Consider the following 16,047-nt stretch of genomic DNA (forward strand, 5'->3'; position numbering starts at 1 on the left):
CCTTTCCCTTTCTTTCCTTCCCTTCACTCTTCTCCATTCCTTCCCTTCTCCTCTCCTCCCTTTCCCTTCTCTTTCCTTTTCCTTCCCTTCCCTTGCTATCGTTCCCTTCATTCTTTTCCTTCATTCTTCTCCTTCTCTCTTCTCTTCCTCTCATTCCCTTCTCCTCCCTTTTTCTTTCTTTGTTATATCCTCTCTTTCATGCCTTCTCTTCCCTTCCTTTCTTTCTCTTTCTCTTCCCTTCTTCTCCTACCTTCCCTTATCCCCTTCCTTCTCTTCTTCCTTTCCTTTCCTTTCCTTTCTATTCCTTACCTTCTTTTCTCCGTCCTGTCTCCCTTCCCTTCCCTTCCGTCCCCTCCCTCCCCTTCTCATCCCTTGCCTCTTAATCCATAAAAATCCATCTCCAGTAAAAACGAAGAAAAAAGTAAAGATTAACTCATTCATTCGTGTCCGCATCAAGTATTCCACCCGTGCCTGTTTCTTCCCCCCCTCCGCCACTTGTGACGTGAACCGGTTTTTGATCGCCTTCCTGAACCTTCATGCAGCCAGTTGGTTCCAGTTCCTCTAATGCTTTATCCTGCTCATATATTTCCGAGTATATCCAGTTTGTGTTCAGTGCTGCGTGTCCTGGTGTTTACTACTACTACTACTACTACTACTACTACTACTACTACTACTACTACTACAACTACTTCTCTTCTTCTTAATTCCCTTCCGTAATTCTCCGGGTTGGGTGCCATATCTGGTGTCTAATGCCTCCTCCATCATTGCCTGTCCGCCGCAGATTCTAACAGCTCTCTCAGACTTCTTGTTGTTGCTCATCCTGAACCTCTTCAAGCACGTGTCTCTAGGTCTCCCTTTCGATCTGGTGCCCTTGACTCTGCCGTGCAATGCTGCGTTTGGCCGTCGTTCTTCATGCATCAACACATGACCAAACCATCTCCTTTGCATATCCTGCACTCTGTCCAGAATTATAACAATACTTGTCCCGTTCTTGCTCTCACCTCCTTATTGCGCACTCTGTCCTCCCATCTCACTCCACAGATTCTACGCAAACACGCAAACACTTCATCTCGAATGCAAGTAGTTTCTTCTCTTCCTTCTTCAGCACCCAACACTCCGCTCCGTATAGAGTGGCAGGTACTACAACGGCAAACACCAATCTAAGTTTCAATCCTGTGCTCGTCATGCTACCCCTCCATATCTTGCCTAACCTTCCAAACGCTCTCTGTTCCATTGCGATCCCTTCCCTTACAGTTTTCCCTGTTGTCCCGTCGCTTATATTCATGCCTAGGTATTTAAATTCATCCACCTGTTCAATCACTCCAGTACTCAGTCGTATGTTCAGATCTCTCTCTCTTCCAACTTTCAGGCTCTTTGTCTTGTCTTTATTGGTTTATATATAGCTTGTATCTCTTACATTGTTCTTCGACCTTCTGTACCATCCTTTGTAAGTCTTCAGTTGTCTCTGCTACCACCACTATAGTCCGGCAAATCTTAAGTGGCGGCTCTGACGTAGACAGCCCGCTAGACCCTGTTGCCACGTCTCAAACTGACCTCGACACCATGCCTCTCACACCCTTCTCTCTCTCTCTCTCTCTCTCTCTCTCTCTCTCTCTCTCTCTCTCTCTCTCTCTCTGTGTGTGTGTGTGTGTGTGTGTGTGTGTGTGTGTGTGTGTGCGAGAGAAAAGTGGGGGTGTACTCTCATTCGGGGAGTATGGTGCACGACAATGCATAATAATAATAATAATAATAATAATAATAATAATAATAATAATAATAATAATAATAAACCTCTTTAAAAAATGCACCAAGACTCTTTACCTCTTGGGTGATGTGGAAATAAGGTCAAAGTGTAATATTTTAATGTTCTTAGCGACCACTCCTTCCCCACTCCCTGGCCACCCCCAGCGGAACCTCACCATTCACCTGGATGACTCACATCAGAATTTGCTTGACGGTCCTGGCATTCCATATATAGGTACAGTCTCCATATTTTATCATAATTATGCCATATGGCTGATATTGTATGGCAGATGGCAGACACACACCAAAAAATGGCAGAAATGCGATAATTAAAGCAGGCAGAGCAACTGGCAACTGCGGTGTGTTGGGTTGACTTGAGCTGACAACGCCGCGGTGGCAACGCTGCCAAGTGTTGTACAAATTTCTTTGTATTCACTCACAGACAGAGTCAATCATAAAAAAAACATATTTGTTTTTATAATAGAGTGAGAGAGAAAGAGAGAGATATGGGGAGAGAGAGAGAGAGAGACGGGTGTGAGAGGCACGGTACGCGAGGTCAGTTGGAGACATAGCAGGAGACATAGCGGACTGTCTACGTCAGAGCCGCCACTTAAGATTTGTCGTCAGCATATCTTAGGTTAGTGTGCCTGACTCCGCTCACCTCTACGCCTCCTTCTTCTCCCTCCAGTGCCTCCACCATTACCCTCTCTAGATACAGGTTAAATAAGGGTGGGGCGAGGGGGCAGCCCTGTATAACACCTCTTGTGGTTGGGAAGGTGTCTGTCACAATATCGGCCTTTCACATTCTTGCCTTTGTGTTTCCATACAATTCTTCCACTGCCTCTATCAGATCCTTCTCAAATCCTCAACTCCTCATTACTCTCAGCATACTTTCTCTATGCACCGAAGCGAAGGCTTGTTTGAAATCAATAAACACACTGCAGGTATCTTTGCCTATTTCCAATCTCTTTTCTATGATTTGTGTGAGCGTGAAAATGTGATCAATCGTCCCTCTTTCATTTCTGAATCCAGCTTGCTCCTCCCCTAGTATTTCCTCTTCTCTGTGTTTCATTCTGCGCTGTATCATTTCAGCAAACGCCTTGTATGCATGTGGGAGTAAACTTATTGGCCTGTAATTTGTACAGGTTGCCGCGTCCCCCTTTTTGTGGATGTGGACAATTTAAGGAAGAATAATTTATCTTTGTTTGTTGTTGTTTCGTTAAAATCAAACAAACACTAACTGGGATACAAACGTTCAAGGCTTCGAGATTCACGTTCTGACGCACGAGTTGATAACGTTCCCTGTGGCTAAGTCTATATATACCAAGTCAAGTCACTCGGCTTCAAAACTGCGACCGGTACGCGCAGGAGGCGGTTTTGGGGCGGAGCAGCGGGATGACGTCACTTGGAGCTAAAAAAAAATACCCGCCAGTTCAGGGGTGACTAGCTAAAGTTGGGGCCGTGTGTGCACTCTGGATGTGCATTCTCGCCTTCTTTCACAGCGCGTTCAGGCAAACCATTAACGAAAAACTGTCTTTTTATTGTGCTATTGCGTGACTGTAATTCCAATGACTACAAACGGCGTGAGGGAGGGCATGTTGAAGTGATTGATTTAAATTAGTACGCCTTTCTTCGTTTTCTCTAAATCCCTGTTTCTACATTCTCTAGTTTGGCTCCAAGCAGTGTCACGTATAAACCACGCCTCGGCCGTGTCTCCTCCCACAAATAAAACCTGCGTATGACTTGATTTGGTGTATATAGACTTAGGTTTATTTTATTTTTTATTTAGGTATATATTAGTATGGTATAATCCTCCCTTTTTCTTCCCTTGCTTTCTTTCCCTTCATTCCTCCCCTTCTCATCCCTTCTCCTCCTCTCTTCTCTCTTTTTCTTTCTCTCCTTCCCTTCTCTTCCCTTCTACCATTTCCTTCCTCTTCTCTCTTTCCTACCTCCCCTTCTCTTTCCTTCTCCTTTTCTCTCTTTTTCTTTCTCTCCTTCCCTTCTATTTCCCTTCCTTCTCTTCCCTTCTTTTCCCTTCCTCTTCTCTCTTTCCTACCTTCCCTTCTCTCCCGTCCCTTCCTCTCTTCTCTCTTTTTGTTCTCTCCTTCCCTTCTCTTCCATTTCCCATCCTTCTCTTCCATTCCTCTTGTCTCCTCTCTTCCCCACCTTCCCTTCTCTCCCCTCCCTTCCTCCCTTCCCTTCTCCTACCTTTCCACCCTTCCCTTCCCTTCCTTCCCTTCCCTGTATTCGTATCCATTCTTCTCTATATGCACGGCCAAGCAGATTTTTTTTTTTAATCTCTAGTGAATTTTTTTTTAATGTTTATTGGTCGTTCGCTGTTTTTCCTGCAGTGCAAAACATATGTTCATGACCACCAAAACACTGAGAGAGAGAGAGAGAGAGAGAGAGAGAGAGAGAGAGAGAGAGAGAGAGAGAGAGAGAGAGAGAGAGAGAGAGTTGGGGGCACAAGTTCACAGTAGCAACGTAAGCAACATCGCGAATAACGGTGTAACACTTTGACAGACAACACCCACGGGGGCACAACACATGTTTTTCTTCTTAATTTAATTTTTCTTCATATTTTTCGATTTTTTTTTCTACATACTTAGCCGAACACTCCATTTGAATTGTGTGTGTGTTTTGTGTATGTGTATGTGTGTGTGTGTGTGTGTGTATAAAACCGTCTGTTTCAATAAATACACCAAACAAATCTTTCTTGGATATACGTAACTGTGTGTGTGTGTGTGTGTGTGTGTGTGTGTGTGTGTGTGTGTACCGTTAGCCGTCCGTGTACGCGTGTTATCTTATCGTGTAAATGTCACCCTAGACGTGTGTACATTATGTGTGTGTGTTGGGCATACATATGTGCGTATTAACCATAGGACACACACACACACACACACACACATAGCTACGTAAAACACAAACATTTCCTAGTGTGTGTGTGTGTGTGTGTGTGTCGCCTATGCTTCTCGATAACTCTTTCAAAACACACACACACACACACACACACACACACACACACACACACAACCGTTCCACTCGTCATCTTCACAAACAACAAAAGTATCACGGGATGAGAGAGAGAGAGAGAGAGAGAGAGAGAGAGAGAGAGAGAGAGAGAGAGAGAGAGAGAGACCGTTATAAGCTACCCTAATCCCCCTCCACTCCCCCCCCCAACGAGGTATTCCCCAGACTATGCCCTGCCCTTGCAAGTGTAGGGCTTGGCTATTCAACCATAAGAAGCAAAGGTCCGGTTAGACAAGTTCAAATGTATTCAGACCTACGGATAAATACTATAGTAGAAAAAAAGACATAATTAAATGACGTGAAAGTCCTTGTGATGGATTCTTAAAAGTGTATTTCTTGGACTGACTTTAGGGCCTAGAGTCGGTCCAGGAAATATACCAGCAAAAATTCATCTCCATTACCTTCATCTTTAACCCGTCCGCTGCGATTGGCACGATTTTGGCCTTCACTGGTAGCCTGGTAACATAAACTCCCAGGTCTTTCTTTGCCTCTGTGGTGGATAGTGGAGTGTTTCCCATGTGGTATTGGTGTGCTGGATATCCCTTCACTGGTAGCCTGGTAACATACACTCCCAGGTCTTTCTCTGCCTCTGTGGTGGATAGTGGAGTGTTTCCCATGTGGTATTGGTGTGCTGGATATCCCTTCACTGGTAGCCTGGTAACATAAACTCCCAGGTCTTTCTCTGCCTCTGTGGTGGATAGTGGAGTGTTTCCCATGTGGTATTGGTGTGCTGGATATCCCTTCACTGGTAGCCTGGTAACATAAACTCCCAGGTCTTTCTCTGCCTCTGTGGTGGATAGTGGAGTGTTTCCCATGTGGTATTGGTGTGCTGGATATCCCTTCACTGGTAGCCTGGTAACATACACTCCAGGTCTTTCTCTGCCTCTGTGGTGGATAGTGGAGTGTTTCCCATGTGGTATTGGTGTGCTGGATATCCCTTCACTGGTAGCCTGGTAACATACACTCCCAGGTCTTTCTCTGCCTCTGTGGTGGATAGTGGAGTGTTTCCCATGTGGTATTGGTGTGCTGGATATCCCTTCACTGGTAGCCTGGTAACATAAACTCCCAGGTCTTTCTCTGCCTCTGTGGTGGATAGTGGAGTGTTTCCCATGTGGTATTGGTGTGCTGGATATCCCTTCACTGGTAGCCTGGTAACATAAACTCCCAGGTCTTTCTCTGCCTCTGTGGTGGATAGTGGAGTGTTTCCCATGTGGTATTGGTGTGATGGATATCCCTTCACTGGTAGCCTGGTAACATACACTCCCAGGTCTTTCTCTGCCTCTGTGGTGGATAGTGGAGTGTTTCCCATGTGGTATTGGTGTGCTGGATATCCCTTCACTGGTAGCCTGGTAACATACACTCCCAGGTCTTTCTCTGCCTCTGTGGTGGATAGTGGAGTGTTTCCCATTTGGTATTGGTATGCTGGATATCCCTTCACTGGTAGCCTGGTAACATACACTCCCAGGTCTTTCTCTGCCTCTGTGGTGGATAGTGGAGTGTTTTGTGCTGGATATCCCTTCACTGGTATCCTGGTAACATACACTCCCAGGTCTTTCTCTGCCTCTGTGGTGGATAGTGGAGTGTTTCCTATGTGGTATTGTTATTACCCATGGTATGTCAGGTCTTTCTCTGCCTCTGTGGTGGATAATGGAGTGTTTCCCATGTGATATTGTCACTGGTAGCCTGGTAACACACACCCCAGGTCTTTCTCTGCCTCTGTGGTGGATAGTGGAGTGTTTCCCATATGGTATTGGTGTGCTGGATATCCCTTCACTGGTAGCCTGGTAACATACGCTCCCAGGTCTTTCTCTGTCTCTGTGGTGGATAGTGGAGTGTTTCCCATGTGGTATTGGTGTGCTGGATATCCCTTCACTGGTAGCCAGGTAACATACATTCCGATGTCTTTCTCTGCCTCTGTGGTGTATAGTGGACTGTTTCCCATGTGGTATTGGTGTGCTGGATATCCCTTCACTGGTAGCCTGGTAACATACACTCCCAGGTCTTTCTGTGCCTCTGTGGTGGATAGTGGAGTGTTTCCCATGTGGTATTGGTGTGCTGGATATCCCTTCACTGGTAGCCTGGTAACATACACTCCCAGGTCTTTCTCTGCCTCTGTGGTGGATAGTGGAGTGTTTCCCATGTGGTATTGGTGTGCTGGATATCCCTTCACTGGTAGCCTGGTAACATACACTCCCAGGTCTTTCTCTGCCTCTGTGGTGGATAGTGGAGTGTTTCCCATGCGGTATTGGTGTGCTGGATATCCCTTCACTGGTAGCCTGGTAACATACACTCCCAGGTCTTTCTCTGCCTCTGTGGTGGATAGTGGAGTGTTTCCCATGTGGTATTGGTGTGCTGGATATCCCCTGCCAATGTGCTTGACAACATTTTTTCTTCATTGGATTCAAGCAGCCATTTTTGTTCCATTCCTGTAGCTTGGTGATGTCTTCTGGTAGGATATCTGCAGTCAAGGGGTTAAGTATATTTCCTGTGGCAGTATATCCGTGCTGTTGAATGTATCGGGGTCCCATTACGACTATTTTCCGGGGCCACAGAAAATTTTCCGTGTTTTCATGGCTGGTTTTCCCGGTCATGACGCAGGAGTCGTGTAGAGCTATCACCGGCATCACTCCGTTTCTCTATTTCTATCTCTCTGTCTCTGTCATCTTCAACGTGTCAGGCTTCCATTATGACCGTTCCCCAAGGCCGCATAGAAGATTCCCCTGGTTTCCATGGGTGATTTTCTCGTTTAAGATGCAGAGGCCGTGTAGAGCTATCACCGCCATCACAAAACACTCCATGAAAATCCCAGCATCTTCTACGGGAGTTCCCGCCACGTCCCAAGCATCACAAAACAGCCCATGGAAACCCCAGCCCAGGCGCCGAGACGCTTAACCCGGTAGCTGCAGGGATCATGTTTCTTAATGGTCCCTCTAAGCGAGAAAAATAAGAAAAAAATCATCCCTCACGCAAATCATTTCATAATATATATCAACGCATTTGTGATCAGTTTATGCATCATCTATTTTGGGGGGTTTATATCATGGCAAAAATGTGGCCCGTCGCTGCTACACGGTAAAGCCACAAATTTGTCCCGTCGCTGCTACACGGTAAAGCCACAAATTTGGCCCATCACTGGTACACGGTAAAGACACAAATTTGGCCCGTCGCTGGTACACGGTAAAGACACAAATTTGGCCCGTCGCTGGTACACGGTAAAGCCACAAATTTGGCCCGTCGCTGCTACACGGTAAAGCCACAAATTTGGCCCGTCGCTGCTACACGGTAAAGCCACAAATTTGGCCCGTCACTGCTACACGGTAAAGACACAAATTTGGCCCGTCGCTGCTACACGGTAAAGCCACAAATTTGGCCCGTCGCTGCTACACGGTAAAGCCACAAATTTGGCCCGTCGCTGCTACACGGTAAAGACACAAATTTGGCCCGACGCTGCTAGACGGTAAAGCCACAAATTTGGCCCGTCGCTGCTACACGGTAAAGCCACAAATTTGGCCTGTCGCTGCTACACGGTTAAGAAGACGGGCTTCGGGCTAATACTTGGGGACTCGGGTGTGCTCTCAGTAGCCCCCCAAAGCCCAACCCCTTGCCGTGTCCTTCAGCCCCAGACTTAACTAGTTATTTTCTTCAATTTATTTTTTCCTTCGCACCTTCCCCAAGAGCTTAGAACCCTCCTACTGTCTACTACTACTACTATTACTACTACTATGATTACTGTCTCTCCCTCCCTCCGCATTTCTTTCCGTAACTCCTCCTCCTTCTCCTCCAGCTCCTCCTCCTCCTCCTCCTCCTCCTCCTCCTCCTACTACTACTACTACTACTACTACTACTACTACTCCCTCCGAAATCCCTTCAGAAAACAGCATTCCTTTTTTTTTTTTCTTTTTAGCTTGTCCTTCAATTCTTTTCCTATCCTTGTAGTAGTAGTAGTAGTAGTTATTATTATTATTTGTTTTATTTACTTAGTGTGTTGAAGTTTTTTGTGTTTATTTGTTTGTTTGTTTGTTAACGGGTCTTGATAGATTTTCCTTCAGTCTGTCCTGGAGTCTGTCTGTTAGGCTCCAACGAACCTTAACAGACAATATTAATTTATTTTTTTAACCTTTTTTTATCTGTGTCTATAATTCCTTCCTTCTTTCGGTATTTCCTCTTTTTGCTTCCTTCTTTCCTTCTTTCTCTCTTTCTTTCTCTCTCTGTGTCTGTCTGTCTGTCTGTATGTATGTGTTTTTCCTTCTCTTCTTTTAATATCTTTCTTTCTCTTCTTCTTATCTGTTTAGCTTTTATGTCTATGTTTTTTTCTTCTTTTTTCTTCATCTTTCTCTAGTTTCTTTTTTTCTGTCTTTTCAATCTCATTTTTCTATATATTTATCTACGTTCCTTTCTGATTCTCTCTCTCTCTCTCTCTCTCTCTCTCTCTCTCTCTCTCTCTCTTTTATCTCCTATCTTTCTTTGTGTTCATATTTTCTTTATTTCCTTCCTTCTTTCTTCTTGTCGATCTATCTTTCTCCATCCATCCATCCATCTATCTATCTATCTATCTATCTATCTATCTATTTCTATACACATTACAAACTCAGTCGTGAAAAGTGGAATAGAAAATGAACAGAATCAACTCATTCCAGCCATCAGATTTTTGAACGTGGTGTTAGTGTTTATTAAAAGTTAGTATTGTTAGTTTTGTTATGAAGTTAGTAGTTGACTCATTACAAACCGAGTCGTGAAAAGTGGAATGGAAAATGAACAGAATCAACTCACCACGCCTTGAAAAACGGGCAAATCAGTTAGAAGTGTTAGATTTTGATAGTTTAGTTGACGCATTACAAACTCAGTCGTGAAAAGTGGAATAGAAAATGAACAGAATCAACTCACCACGCCATGAAAAACGGGCAAATCAGTTAGAAGTGTTAGATTTTGATAGTTTAGTTGACGCATTACAAACCGAGTCGTGAAAAGTGGAATGGAAAATGAACAGAATCAACTCACCACGCCATGAAAAACGGGCAAATTAGTTAGAAGTGTTAGATTTTGATTGTTTAGTTGACGCATTACAAACCGAGTCGTGAAAATTGGAATAGAAAATGAACAGAATCAACTCACCACGCCATGAAAAACGGGCAAATTAGTTAGAAGTGTTAGATTTTGATTGTTTAGTTGACGCATTACAAACCGAGTCGTGAAAATTGGAATAGAAAATGAACAGAATCAACTCACCACGCCATGAAAAACGGGATACTGAAAGACAAATTAGTTAGAAGTGTTAGATTTTGATTGTTAAGTTGACGCATTACAAACCGAGTCGTGAAAAGTAAAATAGAAAATGAACAGAATCAACTCACCACGCCATGAAAAACGGGATACAGAAAGACACATTAGTTAGAAGTGTTAGATTTTGATTGTTTAGTTGATGCATTACAAACCGAGTCGTGAAAAGTGATAAACGAGAAAGTGGTAAAGGAAAGAAAAAGTGGTAAAGGAAAGAAAAAGTGGTAAAGGAAAGAAAAAGTGGTAAAAGAAGTCATGTAAAAAAGAAGTGATACAAGAAAAAATAGCTATAAGAAAAAGTTATATAAGAAAACAACAACAACAACACCAGCTAACCTTCCTTGTAAAACTGACCAAAGAAGACAAACCATCCACATAACCACCACATAACCACCACATAGCCATCGACATAGCCATCCACATAACCATCCACATAGCCATCCACATAACCTTCCACATAACCATCCACATAACCATCCACATAACCTTCCACATAACCATCCACTTAACCATCCACATAACCATCCACATAGCCATCCACATAACCTTCCACATAACCATCCACATAACCTTCCACATAACCATCCACATAACCATCCACATAACCATCCACATAACCATCCACATAACCATCCACATAGCCACCACATAACCATCCACATAACCATCCACATAACCATCTTCATAGCCACCACATAACCATCCACATAACCTTCCACATAGCCATCCACATAACCATCCACATAACTACCACATAACCTGCCACATAACCATCCACATAACCATCCACATAACCATCCACATAACCATCCACATAACCATTCACATAACCATCCACATAACCATCCACATAACCATCCACATAACCACCACGTAACCATCCACATAACCATCCACATAACCATCCACATAACCACCACATAACCATCCACATAACCATCCACATAACCACCACATAACCATCCACATAACCACCACATAACCATCCACATAACCATCCACATAACCATCCACATAACCATCTTCATAGCCACCACATAACCATCCACATAACCATCCACATAACCATCCACATAACCACCACATAACCATCCACATAACCTTCCACATAACCATCCACATAGCCACCACATAACCATCCACATAACCATCCACATAGCCACCACATAACCATCCAAATAACCACCACATAACCATCCACATAACCACCACATAACCATCCACATAACCATCCACATAACCATCCACATAACCACCACATAACCATCCACATAACCATCCACATAACCATCCACATAACCATCCACATAACCACCACATAACCATCCACATAACCACCACATAACCATCCACATAACCACCACATAACCATCCACATAACCATCCACATAACCACCACATAACCATCCACATAACCATCCACATAACCACCACATAACCATCCACATAACCAACCACATAACCACCCACATAACCACCACATAATCTTCCACATAACCACCACATAACCACCACAATCATCCACATATCCACCACATAACCACCACATAACCATCCACATATCCACCACATAACCATCCACATAACCACCACATAGCCATCCACATAACCACCACATAACCATCCACATAACCATCCACATAACCATCCACATAACCATCCACATAACCACCACATAACCATCTACATAACCACCACATAACCACCACATAGCCATCCACATAGCCATCCACATAACCACCGCATAACCATTCACATAACCACCACATAACCATCCACATAACCATCCACATAACCATCACATAGCCATCCACATAACCACCGCATAACCATTCACATAACCACCACATAACCATCCACGTAACCATCCACATAACCACCACATAACCTTCCACATAACCATCCACATAACCATCCACATAACCACCACATAACCTTCCACATAACCACCACATAACCTTCCACATAACCATCCACATAACCACCACATAACCATCCACATAACCACCCACATAACCACCCACATAACCACCACATAACCACCACACACATAACCACCACATAACCATCCACATAGCCATCAACATAACATCCACATACCCACCACATAACCATCCACATAACCATCCATATAACCACCACATAGCTATCACATGCCCACCACATAACCACCACATAACCATCCACATAACCTTCCACATAACCATCCACATAAATACCACACACATAACCACCACATAACCATCCACATAACCATCCACATAACCATCCACATAACCACCACATAACCTTCCACATAACCATCCACATAACCACCACAGCCATCCACATAACCACCACATAACCATCCACATAACCACCACATAGCCATCCACATAACCACCACATAACCCTCCACATAACCATCTACATAACCACCACATAAAGACCACATAGCCATCCACATAACCACCGCATAACCATTCACATAACCACCACATAACCATCCACATAGCCATCCACATAACCACCACATAACCACCACATAACCATCCACATAACCATCCACATAACCACCACATAACAATTACACAGCCACCACATACCCACCACATAACCACCACATAACCACCTCATAGCCATCCACATAACCACCACATAACCTTCCACATAACCATCCATATAACCACCACATAGCCATCCACATAACCACCCACATACCCACCACATAACCACCACATAGCCACCACATAACCACCACATGACCATCCATATACCCACCACATAACCACCACATAGCCACCACATAACCACCACATGACCATCCACATACCCACCACATAACCACCACATAGCCACATAGCTGTTACCAAAGACACAGATGACGTTGGAAAATCAGGCTTCCGGTATATTTGAGTGAGTGGTTCAGAGTGACGTGTTGCTTCCAGGAACTTTATCTAATGTTTGACGTCGCTTCCAAGAATTGCAAGAAGAGAAAAATATGTTGTGCTTATTTATAGATGTGTTTTTGTGTTGTTGTTTTAAGATAAGACTCACATCCGTCCATATATCTGTGTGTGTGTGTGTGTGTGTGTGTGTGTGTGTGTGTGTGTGTGTGTGTGTGTGTGTTACCATTTTATGATATACCGTATAACATGTTGAAATTATTATTATTATTATTATTATTATTATTATTATTATTATTATTATTATTATTATTATTATTATTATTATTATTATTATTATTATTAGTTTATTTGTTGTTAGTATTGTTCTTCTTCTTCTTCTTCTTCTTCTTCTTCTTCTTCTTCTTCTTCTTCATTAGTAGTATTAATAGTGTTAGTATTAGTATTATCAACACACACACACACACACACACACACACACAGTCACACACACCTTAAAAACACACACACACACACACCTACACTCCTCCTCCTCCTCCTTCTTCTCCCCCTATCCCCACACACTCACTTGTCCGGCCAGGGTATCGCCATGTACTGCTGCCACCACCTCGAGGCCACGAAGCTCACGTAGAAGCCGAGGATGAAGGACAGAGGGATGTAGCTCATGTAGGTGTCGCAGTACAGCGCCACCTTCTCGAACTCCCTGGCGAAGAGAGAGAGAGAGGACCCGATGTTATACCTTTGTGTGGGCGAGAGAGAGGAAGGGTGGAGGGTATAGGAGTGATGATATAGGAGAGAAAGAGGTTGGATGCTGCTTTTATGTAGGTGATGAATGTAGCAGAGAGAGAGAGAGAGAGAGAGAGAGAGAGAGAGAGAGAGAGAGAGAGAGAGAGAGAGAGAGAGAGAGAGAGAGAGAGAGAGAGAGAGAGATACATGTTACCTTTATGAGTGTGTGTAGAGAGTGAGTTTGATAAGGGTAACAAAGGATAGGTTAAAGGTACTGAAGTGATTAAAGAGAGAGAGAGAGAGAGAGAGAGAGAGAGAGAGAGAGAGAGAGAGAGAGAGAGAGAGAGAGAGAGAGAGAGAGAGAGAGAGAGAGAGAGAGAGAGAGAGAGAGATCTTGTGTTACTTCTAGAAAAGACAAGTTCATAAAAAGTAACAGACGAAAGTTAAGATACTGCAGTGATGGCCAAGAAAAGAGAGAGAGAGAGAGAGAGAGAGAGAGAGAGAGAGAGAGAGAGAGAGAGAGAGAGAGAGAGAGAGAGAGAGAGAGACTATATAGGTCGGTATTATCAGAAGCCTTCGCCTCTTGCATCATATATTTTCATAGGCCAAAATGGAGACTAATCAGGTTCTAACGAGTGTTCTTTTGGGTTCATGGTAGAGAAGAAAGGTCACTCTAACACCAGGGTCATGAAGCTGCCTCTGGAAATGCCCAAAACTCCTACGAAAGCCTTGTCAAATAGGTATTTCTTTAGGTTCATGGTAGAGAAGAAAGGTCATTCTTACACCAGGGTCATGAAGCTGCCTCTGGAAATGCACAAAACTTCTACGAAAGCCTTGTCAAATAGGTGTTTCTTTAGGTTCATGGTACAGAAGAAAGGTCACTCTAACACCAGGGTCATGAAGCTGCCTCTGGAAATGCCCAAAACTCCTACGAAAGCCTTGTCAAATAGGTGTTTCTTTAGGTTCATGGTACAGAAGAAAGGTCACTCTAACACCAGGGTCATAAAGCTACCTCTGGAAATGCCCAAAACTCCTACGAAAGCCTTGTCAAATAGGTGTTTCTTTAGGTTCATGGTACAGAAGAAAGGTCACTCTAACACCAGGGTCATGAAGCCTCTGGAAATGCTCAAAACTCCTACGAAAGCCTTGTCAAATAGGTGTTTCTTTAGGTTCATGGTACAGAAGAAAGGTCACTCTAACACCAGGGTCATGAAGCTGCCTCTGGAAATGCCCAAAACTCCTACGAAAGCCTTGTCAAATAGGTGTTTCTTTAGGTTCATGGTACAGAAGAAAGGTCACTCTAACACCAGGGTCATGAAGCTGCCTCTGGAAATGCCCAAAACTCCTACGAAAGCCTTGTCAAATAGGTGTTTCTTTAGGTTCATGGTACAGAAGAAAGGTCATTCTTACACCAGGGTCATGAAGCTGCCTCTGGAAATGCCCAAAACTCCTACGAAAGCCTTGTCAAATAGGTGTTTCTTTAGGTTCATGGTAGAGAAGAAAGGTCATTCTTACACCAGGGTCATGAAGCTACCTCTGGAAATGCCCAAAACTCCTACGAAAGCCTTGTTAAATATGTGTTTCCTTAGGTTCATGGTACAGAAGAAAGATCACTCTAACACCAGGGTCATGAAGCTGCCTCTGGAAATGCCCAAAACTCCTACGAAAGCCTTGTCAAATAGGTGTTTCTTTAGGTTCATGGTACAGAAGAAAGATCACTCTAACACCAGGGTCATGAAGCTACCTCTGGAAATGCCCAAAACTCCTACGAAAGCCTTTTGAAATATGTTTGCCTTAGGTTCATGGTACAGAAGAAAGGTCACTCTAGACACCAGGGTCACATCAGCTATTTCTGAAAGGTCAAAAACTCCTACGAAAGTCTTGTCTAATAGGTGTTTCTTTAGGTTCACGGTACAGAGGAAGGGTCACACTACCACCAGGGTCATAAAACTACTCCTGGAAATGACCACAACTCCTAGGAAAGCCTTGTCAAATGTATGTTTCTTAGATTCACGGTACAGAGGAAGGGTCACACAACCACCAGGGTCATAAAACTACTCCTGGAAATGACCACAACTCCTACGAAAGCCTTGTCAAATGTATGTTTCTTAGGTTCACGGTACAGAGGAAGGGTCAAACTACCACCAGGGTCATAAAACTACTCCTGGAAATGACCACAACTCCTACGAAAGCCTTGTCAAATGTATGTTTCTTAGGTTCACGGTACAGAGGAAGGGTCACACTACCACCAGGGTCATAAAACTACTCCTGGAAATGACCACAACTCCTACGAAAGCCTTGTCAAATGTGTGTTTCTTAGGTTCACGGTACAGAGGAAGGGTCACACTACCACCAGGGTCATAAGACTACTCCTGGAAATGACCAC

At 43.8% G+C, this 16,047-nt stretch overlaps 1 protein-coding gene across 2 annotated transcripts in view; it reads right to left on the bottom strand.

Annotated features, from left to right (window-relative positions):
* LOC126992696 (bestrophin-2-like) overlaps window positions 1–16,047 on the bottom strand; it is a 113,336-nt gene that overhangs the window by 77,696 nt on the left and 19,593 nt on the right. For both annotated transcript variants that reach the window (XM_050851508.1, XM_050851509.1), the window contains exon 2: window positions 13,504–13,638. In XM_050851508.1, the coding sequence (XP_050707465.1) occupies window positions 13,504–13,638 (135 nt within the window). The remainder of the gene's footprint in view (window positions 1–13,503; window positions 13,639–16,047) is intronic.

The sequence above is a fragment of the Eriocheir sinensis genome, unplaced genomic scaffold (assembly GCF_024679095.1).
Source record: "Eriocheir sinensis breed Jianghai 21 unplaced genomic scaffold, ASM2467909v1 Scaffold5, whole genome shotgun sequence".
Taxonomy (NCBI): Eukaryota; Metazoa; Arthropoda; class Malacostraca; order Decapoda; family Varunidae; genus Eriocheir; species Eriocheir sinensis.